The following is a 15,649-nucleotide window of genomic DNA, read 5'->3' on the forward strand; positions in this document are numbered from 1 at the left end:
GAAGTATTTTTTCTCGTACGTTCATTATCACGGGTATGCTGGCATGGGCGTCCGGAAGGGGGGACAAGGGGAGACGGCCGCGAGTAGCGCAGTCAGGCGTATAAAGAGCATCACTGGGAAAGGGTTTTGACTGAGTGCGGACTGATCACGGTGTCGGTTTGGGGCCAGCGTCTCGGGCTGACCGTGATCGTGGCCGGCACATTCGATGGCGGCCAAGCTTCGACCACGTCGGCAGCTTTGAAAAATCGTTTTAAAAGGAACAAAACGTGACATCCTATACGCGGTTAAGCACAGTTTAAGTTTATTTATAGTCTACTACAGAGAACAGTGGATCTCAAGAAAAAAAGCCGCCGCTTGGCGCACTTCCGAAGCCGACAATGTCCGGCTACAGTGAAAGTTTTGTCCGCGTTAAAACAACAACAAAAAAATACTGGTTACGTAAACATAACCGTAATCCACAATATATTGAGTGACAGCGTTAAAATTAAAGAGAACGTACTAGAAAAACAAAGTAAACGCGCAATATAAAGCAAAATACGACTACAATACAAAATACACAGGATACAGAAAATCTAAAGTCGTTGAAAGCAAGAAACAAAAACAGTTCCAAATGCACGCGTAACGTGGCGTAGCAACAGAACGTTCCTTGCAGTTTTCGACAACAGTGATGGAAACATACATTACAATGAAAAACATAGATAAATAAGATGTTGATGCTATATAGAAGCCAAGAGATGTTTGAAGAAGAGTTATGAATGGTAAAGGTGATGGCTGTACAAAGTAAGCCTGTAGCATTGGCCAAATTGCGTAAAACGCTAAAACCAATGAAAGGTCTCGCATTCTACTTCTACAGGTTCATGCAGAGTTCCCGCTGTTGAGCCAGGTTGGCGCCCTCCGTGTAAAAGGTACGGTGAGGTAGGGCTCGTGTAGTGTCGTATTAGGGCAGGTTGAACTTCGACTTGAAGAACTTGATGCGGTAGAACGGGGTCCACTTGCAGTCGCCGGAAAAGTCATCCAGGTGGATATCGAATAAGAGCCACGCGTATGGACGGCGCGGTGGAAGGTTCTCAACGTACTGCACCTGCGTACATCGTAATATGCGAGAGCCCTTGAATGCGAGACGTGCCTTAATGCTCTCCACTGCAAGTAATGGACGCAGGCTGCACTTTTGTGAAGAATTCACGAGCAGCAGGTTAACAATACCCTTAAAAAAGAAGAGTGGTCAAGAGTCGTACATTCCTCCAGTACAGTTTAGATGGGGCCGAAACCAGGAGGATTGCATGATTTCGCATTGAACTGACGACAGCGGGATTCGGGAGAGAAAATGGTAGAGGTAACATTAAGGGACACAGCAGCGTGGATTGAAGAACACGGCCTAGTAGTACCTTAGGCAAAATAAAGAATAGCAAATGTACTGATAGCATTGTGGAACGCTGTCGGTTTTTGTCCAGAATTGTTGGGTATGCATGTGCACATATGCATACCCAGCAGTTCTGGACAAAATCATTTTTCAACGGGAAGCCCTTTATGACTCCAATTTTTTCATACAATGTAAGATTTCACTAAAACTAGAACAATCAGTATATCCGCAGACCACCCGATGGCAGTCTTGTTTTTTTTTTTTATCTATGAACAAATTTTCTATTTTGAAAAGCGTTCCCCATTGGTTTTCTATGGAAGTCTTAACTGTTCGATACAATCGTCGGAAACACATTAAAATAAAGATTTCGCTACATATCAGAAGAATGGACCATTACTTTCAGCATTTCCATGATCATCATCATCATCATCATCAGCCTGACTACACCCACTGCAGGGCAAAGGCCTCTCCCATGTCTCTCCAATTAACCCTGTCCTTTGTCAATTGCCGCCACTGTATCCCCGCAAACTTCTTAATCTCATCCGCCCACCTAACTTTCTGCCGTCCCCTGCTACGTTTGCTTTCTCTTGGAATCCACTCCGTTACCCTTAAGGATCAGCGGTTATCTTGCCTTCGCATTACATGCCCTGCCCAAGCCCATTTCTTCCTCTTGATTTCAACTAAGATGTCATTAACCTGCGTTTGTTCCCTCACCCACTCCGCCCTCTTCCGATCTCTTAACGTTACACCTATCATTTTCCTTTCCATAGCTCGCTGCGTTGTCCTTAACTTAAGCTGAACCCTCTTTGTTAGCCGCCACGTTTCTGCCCCATAGGTGAGTACCGGTAGGATACAGTTGTTGTATACTTTTCTTTTCAGGGATATTGGTAAGCTACCATTCATGATCTGAGAGAACCTGCCATATGCGCTCCACCCCATTCTTATTCTTCAAGTTATTTCCCTCTCATGATCCGGATCTGCGGTCACTACCTGCCCTAAGTAGACATATTCTCTTACTTACCTTACAATATTCCAATATTCAAAAATTTTTTTTTTCAGCTGTGTATGCGTTGCTACTTCCTCTCTGTGCTTCGTGTTTTGAGCGCTGCTTTTCAGTTACAACCGATCAAAATTAACTAGCTCAACTGTCCACTCCGCCCAGTTAAGAAGACATAGCAGGAGATGGCCGAAAGTCAGGTGAGGAAATGAATTAGGAAATCAAGCAGTAGCCATGGAGATCGCTGGCAGATCCCTTAGTCCAGCGGTGGATGTAATCTGGCCGATGATGATGATAATGACAAGTTGTACTATTTTCACGACGACAGCTGAACGAGAAATTTCCTCATACGTAAACGGCATAACCGCTGGCATCGTTGCATATGTGTCATAAGCGAAAGCTCTGACGTTCGCTCGCTGATCAGTGACAATACTTTACATGTGAGCCAGAAAGTCGGCACTCTCTACATTGTAACCAGTACTGGTGGTGCCAGCGTTGCTGGGTGGGCATGGCCCTCATGGTCACTGCAGTGAACGCTGCGAGCCGGGTTGGCATGACCCTCAAGGACACTAGGTTAGATGCTGTGCTGGTCATGCCACACGGGTGGGCGTGACCCACGTAAACACTGAAATATACATTGCAGTGGACATGTCACACGATAGCCATAGGCGTCACGATCATTAAAGTGGACGCGGGCATGACCTTCATGGGCACTGGAGTGAATGGTAAGCTAGCCATGCTACACAGGTGGGCACGACCCCTTTGAGCATTGGGACGGAGGCTGTGCTGGTAATGCCACGGAGCTGGGTGTGACCCACATGAACACTGCAGTGAACGCTGGGCTGGTAATGCCCCCGCAGTGGGCATGACCCACCAGACTTTGAAGTGGACAGCCGCGCAGGGTGGCCTGGGGTGTTCATAAAGCTATCGCACTCTTTGCTTCGCACCACAGAAAATGGAAAAGTCTGGACGCTTTTAGTGCATCCAGAGAGCGTTTCTAATCCAGTCCAGAGGCGCCGTAATCATTCAAGATTTATTTAGATTTGAAATGTTGCAGTTGAGAGTATAATTACGATTAACCTCAGTTGTTTGTTTATTTGCATTTCCTCATAGCCTCCAAACAGTTGAATATTGCGTGAGGTGCGAGAGGGGTTGCCAGGACCTCACGATTTAAAAATAATACGATAGGGAGTTTCTTGTCCAGAAGTCGCGAATAATAATATGACCCCTCACCATTTTTATTTCTTCATTGTCCTCATCAACAGCCAAGCTTCACTACTCCCTTTTGTACTCGTATGTATTTATATTAATTTCTGGCTTTGTCTGGAACTTAGTGTCGTGGTGGCCAACTCGCAAGAGAGCACTACATCGGCTTCAAGCCTCTCCCATGATATCCAGTTGACTGTTTCCAAGGATGATATCTACGCGAAGTCGGTGAAATAGTGCTCGTGACGAACCGAATTTCGCCATTTTAACTTACCTTGTCCCAAACGGACTCGTGGTTGTCAAAAGTGATGACATCCTTGAGGGAGCCGGGTAGGAACGAGATCATCACTTTAGACTGAGGCACAGATTCGATTGCCGCGGTTGGTGGGCAGGCCTGCGAGTACAAATGGGCGCCAGAAATTGGTATGCGCGCGTCCAGAAGAGGGCGAGACTTCAACTCTATGAGTGCAGCTCTTTTGGGATGAATTGAAGGGACACTGAACCACCCTGATGTTGATCACGAGAGGTGCCTTTGAAATTGTACAGCACTTGACAAGCAGTGATATCCGAAAAAAAGAAAAAAAAATGTTCCTTAGCCTTACGATGTTTAGCTTTCGCCGTTTGCCTCAGTTCCGATTTTCTCCTCGTTTTGTAGCGAGAGCTACACTACGCCAGCTCTTCGAGCCTTCAGCGTTGCACTCCTTGAGCTCCGGCGGCGCCGTGGCCTTGAGCCGGTTGGTCACGTGGTGCGGACAGTTGCTGCCGCCGGCGTCGTGGCACGCCAGCGAAACAGAGCTAAACAGCTGTGCGCATGCGCCTTGTCGAGGGGGGGGGGAGCAGTGGAGAGGGAGAGAGGTGTCGCAGCTTAAAAGTAGGCGGCTGGGCGGAGCTCTCGCGTCACTCCAGGTTTAACCAGAGCTAAACCACAACCATTTTTTCTTTCCACTTTCTCATCCGGGTGCATCGCCCTGCTTTCAAGGTGACGGCTGTGTTGTTGCCCGCGACAAACCAGCTGCCGCCGCTTTCTGGAGCAGTGGCGCTGCCGTCGATGCGGGTTACTGAGGGCGCTGAGCCCGTGCCTTCTAGAAATAAGACCTGTGACGTCATGACCGGTTGACGATACTGAGGTATGAATTTAGACCACAAGGCTCAAGGAGCGACGGCTTGGCAGAAGTCGCTTCTTGAGCCTTGTGGTCTAATTTTATGGCATCGTATGTACAACCGGGCAAGGTTCGGTGACGTCACAGAAGGAGTACATCGGGCTTCTAGAAGGCGTTGGATGGGCTTCCTTTTCTGAGTACCGGCTGCAGTATTACGTCACGATGACGCCACAGAAGAGCCGAAAAAAAAATCGGAGCTCTTATTGTCGCGCTTCTTTTGTGAGGGCCTCACTTGTGTTAGACCACGTACCGTTGCTTAAACGTTTACAGCGGTTGAACTTGTTAACTCGCCAAAATCAATGGGAAAGGGGAAGGGGGGAGGTTCAGGGAACTTTTAGTGTGTCTCCAGAATATCTCGTCAGGAGGTGCGATTATAGAAGGCACGCGCAAACGGGAGACGTCCGCATGCTTAGTGTCACCGCAGGTACTAACATAAGCCATTTGGACTCGGCCACATGGGCTTTTGTCAACCATGCCGCTTTTTTTTACACGTTCTTCCTTTCTTGTACCCCTGTTTCCACCCTTTTCGCCTGCGCTGATAACGCGGTTAAGTGTCCACGCAAAGAGAGTAATGAGGCCGTTCCTCTCTGCGGAACCGTTCCATTCAGCCCCTTCTTTCCGGGCGGCCAAACAGTTCATATTGCGGTTTCATGAGAAACCATACTGCGAGCGCTATTCTGCGATTTAAAGGAATTCTTAGCGCAACGTGATTGACAATTCGCATTACTTTCTTTTTACAGTAAGCCGGATCACCTTCGTCAGAAGAGCTGCATAGCTGACGTTACATTTAAATAAATGGAAGGCCTTATCTAAATGTTATGGACATTGTTCAAGTAGAACTTGGCACAAAAAATAAGGCGAAGACAGAGAGGACCACAAAGAATGGGAAAACGCCTTGCTCGTCGTGCGCTCGTTCATCTTAGCTTCGCCTGTGTCTTCTTTGCCAGCTTTATGTTTCTTTTCTTTGCGCGGTGGTTCAGTGCCTGTGGCGTACGTTCGGCTTCTAAGCACGAAGTTCGATAAATGTAAAAATGCCTCAGTGCTGGGCGCAAAAACGGCCGTATGCCCGAGTTGGTCAGAATCAGTCCGGAGCCTTCCACTATGGCATACGTCACAACTAATTGCTTTTGCACCATTCGATTCATCGATCGATCGATCAATAAACAAATTCACAGGGACGCCTGAATCTATTATGTGTTGGCAATGCGATAGCAGTAGCAGCTGTTGATGCACTTACCGGAAGTGATGTCACATCCGGCCTGATGGCATCACTTTCCGCCAGCCAGTGGGAATGCTTCGATCTGGTGACGTCACAATTCCCTCCAGTAAATCAACGAATTTAGCTTCCAACGACACGTTTTCTTCCCTATGAGGCTTCTAACTCTCTCGCAATAATAATAATGAATAAATAAATAAATAAATAAATAAATAAATAAATAAATAAATAAATAAATAAATAAATAAATAAAGGAGCCTCATGAGATGGAGTGACGTTACCAACTTTGTGCACTTGAAATACGGACTCGACTTCAGAGTGAATTTATTTGGATTTCATAATTGTTTTACTTCGCTTTTTAAAGACCCTTGTCATTTACAGTCGGGTATATCTGAATTTCAAATAAAAAAAAATCGCTGCTAGCAGTAGTTCGCAGCCGATTAGGGCGACACACCTCACCGCGTGTTCCCTACCCTGATGACGTCACAGGGGTAGGTAGCCCACTACCCCTGTGACGCTACCCACTACCCCTAGGGGACGCGCGGTAGGTGCGTCGCTCTAATCGGTTACGAGCTACTGCGAGCAGCGATTTTTTAAATTTGTATCTAAATTATAGCGTCTGCGCAGAGCTTCCAAAATTGACTCGAATACCAACGAAGACCACCTCTGCAGACCTGTTGCACTATAATATGCCGATCGAAATCATTTCAGGGTCCCTTTAAAGATTTGATATCTTGGCTTTCTGCTATCTCGTAGAGGCTCGCGACATGTGCATTATGGCAGCCTGTAGTTACGCGGTGGGGTATATCCCCAACAGACGCATAATTTAGGAAATTAACTGGTAAATTCAGGTCCTACAAAGAACCAGAGTGAAACCATCCATTTGCAATGTTGCGCTGAATACATGTGCTGCGTACACCCCGTCTAAACAGTCAAAGCCACTTTGAGAGAGACCGGCGGCTCACAATGTCCAGGCTGGTGATGCCGGCGCGGACGCACTTGGCGTATGGAACGTTGGTAGCAGAACCACTCGCGTCCTGGCCCAACAAGTACAGCAAGACGCCGAATTCGAGGGACAGGCCCAACGTCGTATTGGGGCTGGTGTACGTGGTACCCTCCTTCACCAGCTCGCCGAAGCGCTCCTGCGAAGGATCGATTGAAAACGTCTTATTGCATCATGTCCAACATTCTTGGTCAAAAATTTTGAATATTGCAAAACTGTAAGACACTGTTATGGAAATTTAGAAGGTAATGATCCATTATTTCGATATGTATAGCACATTCTTTCTTTTAAAGTTTTTCCATTGCTGGCATCGAGCAGTTAAGAGTGCCATAGAAAGCCAAAGGGGAACGCTTGTGACGACAGCAAAAACGGTAATAGCAAAAAAAAAAAAAATGGCAGACGGCCGACGGGAGATCTGCGGGTATATTGAGTGTTATAGAGGAACCTTACAATGTATGCTAAAACTGGGTTAATAAACTCTTTCCTGTTCAAAAACGCTTTTGTCCAAAATTGTTGGGTATAAAGTTTGGGCACACCTCCGTTCTGAGACACAGCTCTGTGCTAGAACGGGAAGATCAGGAGCCACGCGGCGAAGGTGTCGGGGAATGGTACAAGAAAACCAGCAAGAGTCCAACTGTCTAGATGACTGGGAATGCATGACATTTTCGGTCTTCTTGTGTCCTAAAGAATGCCTGTCTGGATTTCCGGGTTTAATTTTGCAATTCAAGAGGTGGGGCCATGGACACGGAGGAAGGATGAAATCTTTGCCATGTGTCGCTTGAGAATATGTCCTGTGCGGTCGTGTGATTATGGCACACCTGCGTCTTACGGGCCTTTCAATGGGCGCTGTGCAAATGTTGGAGAGAGGGTTCAGGGTAGGCTTCTGCTCTCTAGAAGAAAACGAAAAATCTGGAAGCCCTTAGGGTAATCTTAGCTTACTTGGATCTAAGACGACAGTGGCGTGTACAAAACCAAGCTATGCTTTGTGGGCCAATGTTTGCTAGAAGCCAAGTTATACACGCGACATCATAGTGCACATGATTTGCTATGCTGTACAGAGTGCAGAACGCTTGTCTAGATCACCTGAGCTGCGCCTCCTGAACGTGCTCCCGACTCCACACGAGACATCTAGTCATAACAGCTATTCCTAAACGGGCTAGATGTGAGCTAGGACACGCACAGTTATGGGGTTGCATGCTCTTTTCTGGACTTGCCGGTCGCCTCGGCTTTGACCGCTGCTTTAGTAGTACGGAGTATGCAGGTCTTGCATTTTAGACAAGTGAAATTTACCCTCTCTACATGCAAGATCAACTTAGGTAACCAGAATCGCAAGCCGCATTGCAAGGAGAGCGAAATAAAACAAACAAACAAACAAACAAACAAACAAACAAACAAACAAACAAACAAAAACAGTCGCCTACACTGAGGCGTCCTGCGCTGGTTGAAGAAGCCTAGGTTGCCGAAACGAAGTCGTTTTCCGCATCCCTTTTATATAGCCTATAGCTGCACGGCTTTCAGACGAAAAAAAAAAACGTTGTCCATGCTAGGTGTGCACTTCCCCGTCCTTGTATATCTTACGACTCATACTCGCTTAGAGAACGCACCCTTCGACCAGCAGGAGAAGGCGGTACACTCTGAACAGAAAGGAGTGCATGGATGGATGGATGGATAGGAGCGCCCCCTTTGAAGCGGGGTGGTAGCAATTGCCACCATGCTCATTAAGATTCGCCATCATCTTTACCTACGGTTTCCTACAATTCTAACCTTATGCCACATCTCTGCTTTTCAGCCACCAATCCTCCAATCGCTTTTTGCTAACTTCCACTCCAGATTTATTTACACGACCATTGTTACCTTTAAACCCTAGGGCCTCAGGAAGAGTGACTGCGCCTGCATCGACATCCGGATGGTTAGCATCCCATTTGAGTACGAGGTGTTCAATTGTTTCCACAGATCGACCACACACTGCACATGTGTCATCCTCTTCGTTAAATTTCTTTTTGTAGCTGCGCGTTCTAAGACACCCTGACCTAGCTTCAAAAAGTAGGGCACTGCCTCTTGAGTTATCATAGAAAAATTCTTTCCTGATCTGCCTTTTCCAGTATCGATATAGTTCTACACTATGTTTGTTTTCCATTGAATTAATCCAATTTTTAACTTCCGCGTTTTTAACCTGTCGTTTAATGCTCTTTCTTTCTCCGTCCTCATGACCGGCATACTTACTGGTTAGTTTTCTAGTTCTTTTCCGCCACTGTGAGTCAACGCTCTAAAAAGGGGAGTAAAAAGGGTGTAAATTTGTCCTCTAGTGGACTCCCTTTTATAAAAGGGAGTGCACTAGAGGACAAATTTGCACCTTTTTTACTCCCACATAGACGTATTCTTGTTCAGAGTATAGTTTCCCGTCACTATATACTACATCGGAACTTAGATGTACCCGAGCTTTCTGCCAGCCGGTGAAGCTATGACTCAGTGGCCTAAGGTAGAGTGTCTGCCTCGGCATCAGCCTTTTTCCATTTCCATTCATGAAGAGTGTGTTCCTTCCTGTGTCCTTTGTTCCTTTCCGTTTCTGCTGTTAATTTTTTATTGTGTCAGCGTCTAGGTTGCGCTCCTGTCTTTAAAAATGAAAAGTCGTTCCTCGCCCCCATGTTCGTACTGTCAGGGAATTCTCAAAGTTTGTGCTTTCAGCCATTTCATCTCTTTGGAGTCGACGGGTGGCACACAAGAGATCTTGAGAAGCACACTCACGATGGTCGGAAGGCCAGCGCTGTTCGGATGAGACAACGCGCTGGGCGGCACCACGACGCACGTCTCCTCGCGCTCCACCCAACCGGTTGAGCTGATGGCGATCACGGTGTCCGCGTACCCGCCGCTGCATGCATGGCGAGAGGATAGCGAACTCTTCAGAGTCGGCAGAAAAGCTGTAAGGATTACGGATTCCTTTTCAACGTGCCCCAGCCCCTTGAAATGCACGAGGTAGAATTCCTTACTCCAAACATTACGAAACTCCGAATCAAAGTTCGGGCACAGCCTGCGGCCAGTTTAGACCGACCGACCGACCGACCGACCGACCGACCGACCGACAGACCGACCGACCGACCGACCGACCGACCGACCGACCGACCGACCGACCGACCGACCGACCGACCGACCGACAGACAGACAGACAGACAGACAGACAGACAGACAGACAGACAGACAGACAGACAGACAGACAGACAGACAGACAGACAGACAGACTGACTGACTGACTGACTGATTGACAGATTAGAAAGAACATTGGCCGGCGGCAGCCATGGAGCTTCAAAGCTTCATGCAGGGCTACTTGCAGTGTGTAGGCGTGTGGTTCATCGCAACACCATGAACCCAAGCAAAAGTGTGCGGCACTGGCTAAAACTACCCACACTTGTCCCTGCACCTCTCTCTGCGTCCCTCCATGCTTTCCCTAGCGTCTCTACCCAGAGTGGCGCAGATAGCGCGCCATCCCATTTTCTTTATATCCTCCTCTTCCTAGGAAGCCAGGGGCGACGGAAAGAAGATCGAGACACTCAGAAAATATGCGGTGTCATTCAAGTCTAAACTGGAGATCCAGGGCCTTTTTGAGAGCAAAGATCACATCGAACATATCGTCAGGACGCACAGTATTACCGGGATACTTCGGGTATCGCGACACGCCACGAATACAGCTCCACCCCTGCGGAGCGCCATACCGAGTGCGAGCCGCCATTAAAATTTATCGGAACCGGATTTCGTAGGGAAATGGAAATCGACAATCGTCTGCGGCTGTGACAGTGGCGCACTTACTTAACGGCGGTCGTGAATAGATTCTTGTACGTGGCCCACGCCTGCGCTTCTCCGTAGTCGTACAGGCCCAAGGCCAAGATCGTTTTCCTCATGGGATCGCTGGCTTGGGCATTGCGGAGTTGCTGTGACAAAGAAGAGAGAGAGAAAGATAACAGAGGAATGCGAACGGGCAAAGGCTGATTGACTCCTGCACAGCCAAGACTGTCTCTGACTCAATAGAGAGTTATAGCATAGCGTGATGCACGATTCTTTACCGTGATCCGCTTCCGCGGGGCACCGCTACGTTCTCGCTGATTGGTTCCGACGCGGCAGGCGCGCACGCAGCTGACGGGAACGTGGCGCCATCTGGTGCCCCCACGGCGTTCTGCACATGCGCAGTGGCTCCTTGCGGAAGCAGATCACAGTAGCGGATAGCGCTGTGCTATAACACTCTAATGAGAGGTTGTCCGTATACAATGCTGCGTGAGGCTCTGTAAGCTCGAGTAAACACTTGGTCTGCTTGGTACAGAATGTTCCTTTGAGTAAGCTCGCAGAAAATAAGGAGCAACAGAAAGGGGATCAGCGCCATTGTGCGTCGTCTTATCTTTGCCTGCTTCGCATGCGTGCCTACTCAAACAAAAAAAGTTGCATGACCACAAGATACTAATGCCGTGCAGTTCACATAAATTCCCAAGGCCGTACATAGTGATGTGTTTCCTACGAGTAAGAACATCGCTTGTCTTTGGGGCTTTTCTACAATAGAGACCGAGAAGATTGCAGCGCTCAAAGTTAAGAGAAGACGCCGCAGCTTGAGTGACCACTGACTTTATCGCATGCAGACTTCAGATAAATATATATATATATATATATATATATATATATATATATATATATATATATATATATATATATATATACCGTATTGTGCGTTTTTATTGTAAAGACTTTCAAAATTTTTCTTACCTCAACCGCTGGCTCGTTCGCGGTGAAACTGCACACAGCGCTTGCGTATTATGGTAACTTTTGTATCGTAGCAAGTTTTACAACGGTACTTACTTAGTTGAGCCGTGCATGATGCAAAAGCGCAATCGTGTGCGTCGAGATCGGCGTACCGAAGCCCAAAACACCGTTTTTTTTGCTGAAGGGCGGCAGTAGCGCCATCTGTCGTCTGCAGTGAAAAGCGTCACAAGGCGAGCGTTGCAAGCATGGTTGCAAGGAGCGTGGGAGCCTTTTCGTCTGCTTCAACTGAAGCGCTTCGAACATTTTCGGCCAACTGAGCGGAAAAAATGCCAGAATCAGCTATTTTAACGAGGCTTTGCCATTAAAAGAACATTGTTTGACGTCTTTTTTTCGTCCAATGATTTTATTCAATTCAGCTTATATCGTCTGCTTTCGTGGCTCTCCTAAAGCGTCGGAGGACGACGTCGCTAAGTCCTGAGCTGTGTTCTCCTTGTTTAATTTCGTTGTGGAAGACAGATGGCGCTACTGCCGCCCTTCAGCAAAAACTCGGTGTTTTGGGTTTCGGTACGCCGATCTCGACGCACACGATTGCGCTTTTGCATCATGCACAGCTCAACTAAGTAATTACCGTTGTAAAACTTGCTACGATACAAAAGTTACCATAATACGCAAGCTCTGTGTGCAGTTTCACCGCAAAGGAGCCAGCGGTTGAGGTAAGAAAAATTTTGAAAGTCTTTACGATAAAAACGCACAATACGGTATATATATATATATATATATATATATATATATATATATATATATATATATATATATATATATATATATATATATATATATATTGGGAGTTTCAACGAAGGCTTTCAGCAGGAATTCCTAATAGGGTTTTCAAGTCTAAACGATGCGAACCAAGTCAGCCTTGCTAGATGTTAGGAAATAGCTAAAGCGTACTTTTATTCGGCTTCATATCGCATGATCCTGCCATTCGGACCGCTGTGTCATACGTTCGTGGCGTACCTGGATAACACGAGACACAGAGAAACGTACGTGTCAGTCATTCTTTTTCTTTCCGTCACGACGCACGGCCTTCGAGCGAATGAAGGCGAATTTGTCGTAACACAAGCGGCTGTTGCTTCTAAAAGCGCCACTGTATATGATCCCGGCTTCGGAAAGCGCATCCTGGAAAGGCATGGCGCAAATATGACGCTTTGTCATCATTTCACTCAAAAGAGTAAATTTACTCCGAGATTAAGGTCGTTTCCGCAGGCGGGCCAGAGATCGCAATCATTGCTGAGAGGTGAAGAAAGAGGAGTCTTTGGGCTACGCGTTATCCGCATCTCACGCCGTCTTAAATCGTGCGCAGACCACTCATTGATCTGCAATTGTAAGAGGGTCGCCCATCAAATCATTGATTAGATGACCTTTACGTGTCAAACCAACACTGTGGGTTGGATGTTCTAGTGAAGAGCTTCTGACTAACACACTGCAAGACGCGTTAACATGAATGAAAATTTCGTAATACAGGCGTTTTCGCATTTCGCTTCCGGCCATCGCTGCCGGAATCGAACCCGCGACATTGGGTTCAGCGGCCGAACTCCAAAAGTGGCGCTAATTTTCTTAGCGATATAAGCGGGTTTGCGCTTACTTTAATTACATCCCTCGCTGTGTCGAGCCATGTGGGCAGGTTAGCAACTCTGGCCACTAAGTTGAGGATGCCGTAGTGTTTGATGTTGTTTTGCTGGGCCAGCAGGTTGAGATGGTCGACGAAGAGCGGGTTCCGCACCTTATCCACGCTGACATAGCTGGAAGAAAAGTAATTTATGAGAAAGGGTTGGCAGGGTTCGAATTGAGGAGCGCGGGAAACGTTTTAAGATCTCACTTTATGGGCATGCGCACTAAGAGATTTGGAACGCTGTGTTTGTTGAAGCGGTGAGGCTAGCAATCTAGATGCATAAAACATAAATGAGCGGTTTAGGTCTCTCTTTATCACAAGGTCTCCCTTTATCAAAGTCGAGCGGGCGTATGGGGCCTAGGATTAGCGTATGTGACTCGCAACCCAAGGGTCATGGGTTCGATTCCCAACTAATTAACCCAATTCTATTTAACATACTTCACATCCTTATATGTCATAATGACATTTCAGTCATGCTACGACCTCATAGTCACAATCTAACTCGAAGTTTAGTCTTCGCACTATTCAACGTGTGTCGTCACAACCCGTTCGACGAATCGAGAATTAGTGTGACAACGCATACGGTTCTTCCTCAGAATGTCGACTCTAACGCTGTTTCGTTGAAGAGCAAATCAGCGTGACCCCTGACAATACGCACCTTTAGCATATCGTGTACCATGTTACCGTGTACCTTGTTACCGTTACCGAAGGGCCGAGAGCCCGCCCACCGCCGGTGAGCACGCGCTGATTGGTCCTGCCGCTGCAGGCGCGCGCGCAGCTGCCGACTACCTGGCGCCATCTGGCGCCGTCAAGGCGATCTGCGCATGCGCATTGGCTGCGCGCGGGCTCACTCCAGTACTTCGGTAGCGGTAACACGGCACATGGTATGCTAAAGGTGTCTAATATCTCGTGTCAGTAACTTTAACTAGGGGTCCAGCTTGTCACTGGCTATATGCAGTGAGCAACACTCCCTGGCGGCTGTAGGGCTCGTTTTAAGTGGGGTGCACCCACTCAAGCATCATGTGCCCACCGTATGTCGAAGGCGGCTCCGGCTCCCGTGACGTTGTAGGTCTTCGCCCGCTCTTTGAACTGCGCCCAGCTGGTCTCAACTTCGATGGCCTGAAGCTTGTTGTCCACCACGTCGACGTCGCCGTAGTAGATGTAGTGGCAGACGCCATCATCCGGGTACATGGAAGGCACGACCGCCGAGCGGCCCACGGTGCAGTGAACTGTAAGCGCTGGAGGAAAGAAGATGGTACAGGATTGGCCGAAAGTTCCCAGGCCACAGTGTTCGCTTTCTGCACTTCATAGAGCGAGCACTTGCGGTGCCTATGAGGTTACTATGGTCCACAGGGGGTGAGGATGAGAATCTTAGTCACCCTTCAGAAATTTCAAGCTTTGGGGCCTTAGACCAACTGCGTACGCTGCCGCAAACGGCTGAAGTACCATTTGGCATTGGCAATTTCTGTCTCGCGCACCACATGCTCTCGAGGAGAGGCGGTATTACGGGACAGTTTAAGAGCCCCTTGTACCCACACCCACGGCGGTGTCACACTTTTCCACCTGCCACCTGGCAGGTGACAAGGGGCTGAACACGGGTGGGTCATCTGCCATGGGTGGTATACGGAAGAGCCATCTGCGAGCCAGCTTCCACGGTTGGCAGGGGCAAAGTGGAGCGAGGGAAATATCCCTTTCCACTTGTAGAAGAGGGGACGGTGAGGCCGGAAGGTGGCTGCCAGGGCAAGAACCCACAGCGTGGCCACCTTATAAGGAGGAAGCGGGCGGAAGAATGCGCTACCTGAGGGTAGTAGGCATGCTCACAGTGAAGTTCTTATGCTGCCACATTGTCACAGCTCATGATATTTAGGTGCTCAATGTGTTTTTTTGCGGGTCTTGAATGCGCGTTCCCGCTGCGAAGGTTCATGTATTATTGTAACAGCTCTGACACCAAAACGAAGCAACACAAGGGACACTAACGAATCTGTTTAGTTCTGTGTAGATTCCTTTCTTTTTACAGATATAATTCCATAAGGAACTCTCCCTGGAGTACACAAAGTCGCTGCCGCTGCGGGTGTTGCCATAGAAACATGTAGCCGAACACTGGCGGAGCGAGCTTTCTGCCCGCTATCGGAATAGACTGCCCAGCGTGAACAATGTTAACTCTTTAGTGCCCAGGTTATGAAGGAATAAAAAAAATAATGGCCTCCACAATACGCTCACATTCCTCACATTCAAATGTCCTCACATTCAAATGTCCTCACATTCAAATGTCCAAAATTTTGTTAGCGCCGCTAA

The 15,649-nt window shown here is 47.7% G+C and overlaps 1 protein-coding gene across 1 annotated transcript; it reads right to left on the minus strand.

The window, feature by feature from the left end:
- Window positions 1-937: 937 nt before the first annotated feature.
- On the minus strand, window positions 938-14,545 carry LOC149332227 (uncharacterized). Its single transcript, XM_089555712.1, has 7 exons — window positions 14,385-14,545; window positions 13,328-13,484; window positions 10,744-10,865; window positions 9,688-9,811; window positions 6,905-7,081; window positions 3,838-3,957; window positions 938-1,081 (listed from the first exon to the last, which is right to left on the minus strand). The coding sequence occupies exons 1-7, from the start codon at window positions 14,543-14,545 to the stop codon at window positions 938-940; spliced, it is 1,005 nt and encodes a 334-aa protein (XP_089411838.1).
- Window positions 14,546-15,649: the final 1,104 nt, after the last annotated feature.

The sequence above is a fragment of the Amblyomma mixtum genome, chromosome 8 (genome assembly GCF_055824585.1).
Source record: "Amblyomma mixtum isolate Tamu chromosome 8, ASM5582458v1, whole genome shotgun sequence".
Lineage (NCBI taxonomy): Eukaryota > Metazoa > Arthropoda > Arachnida > Ixodida > Ixodidae > Amblyomma > Amblyomma mixtum.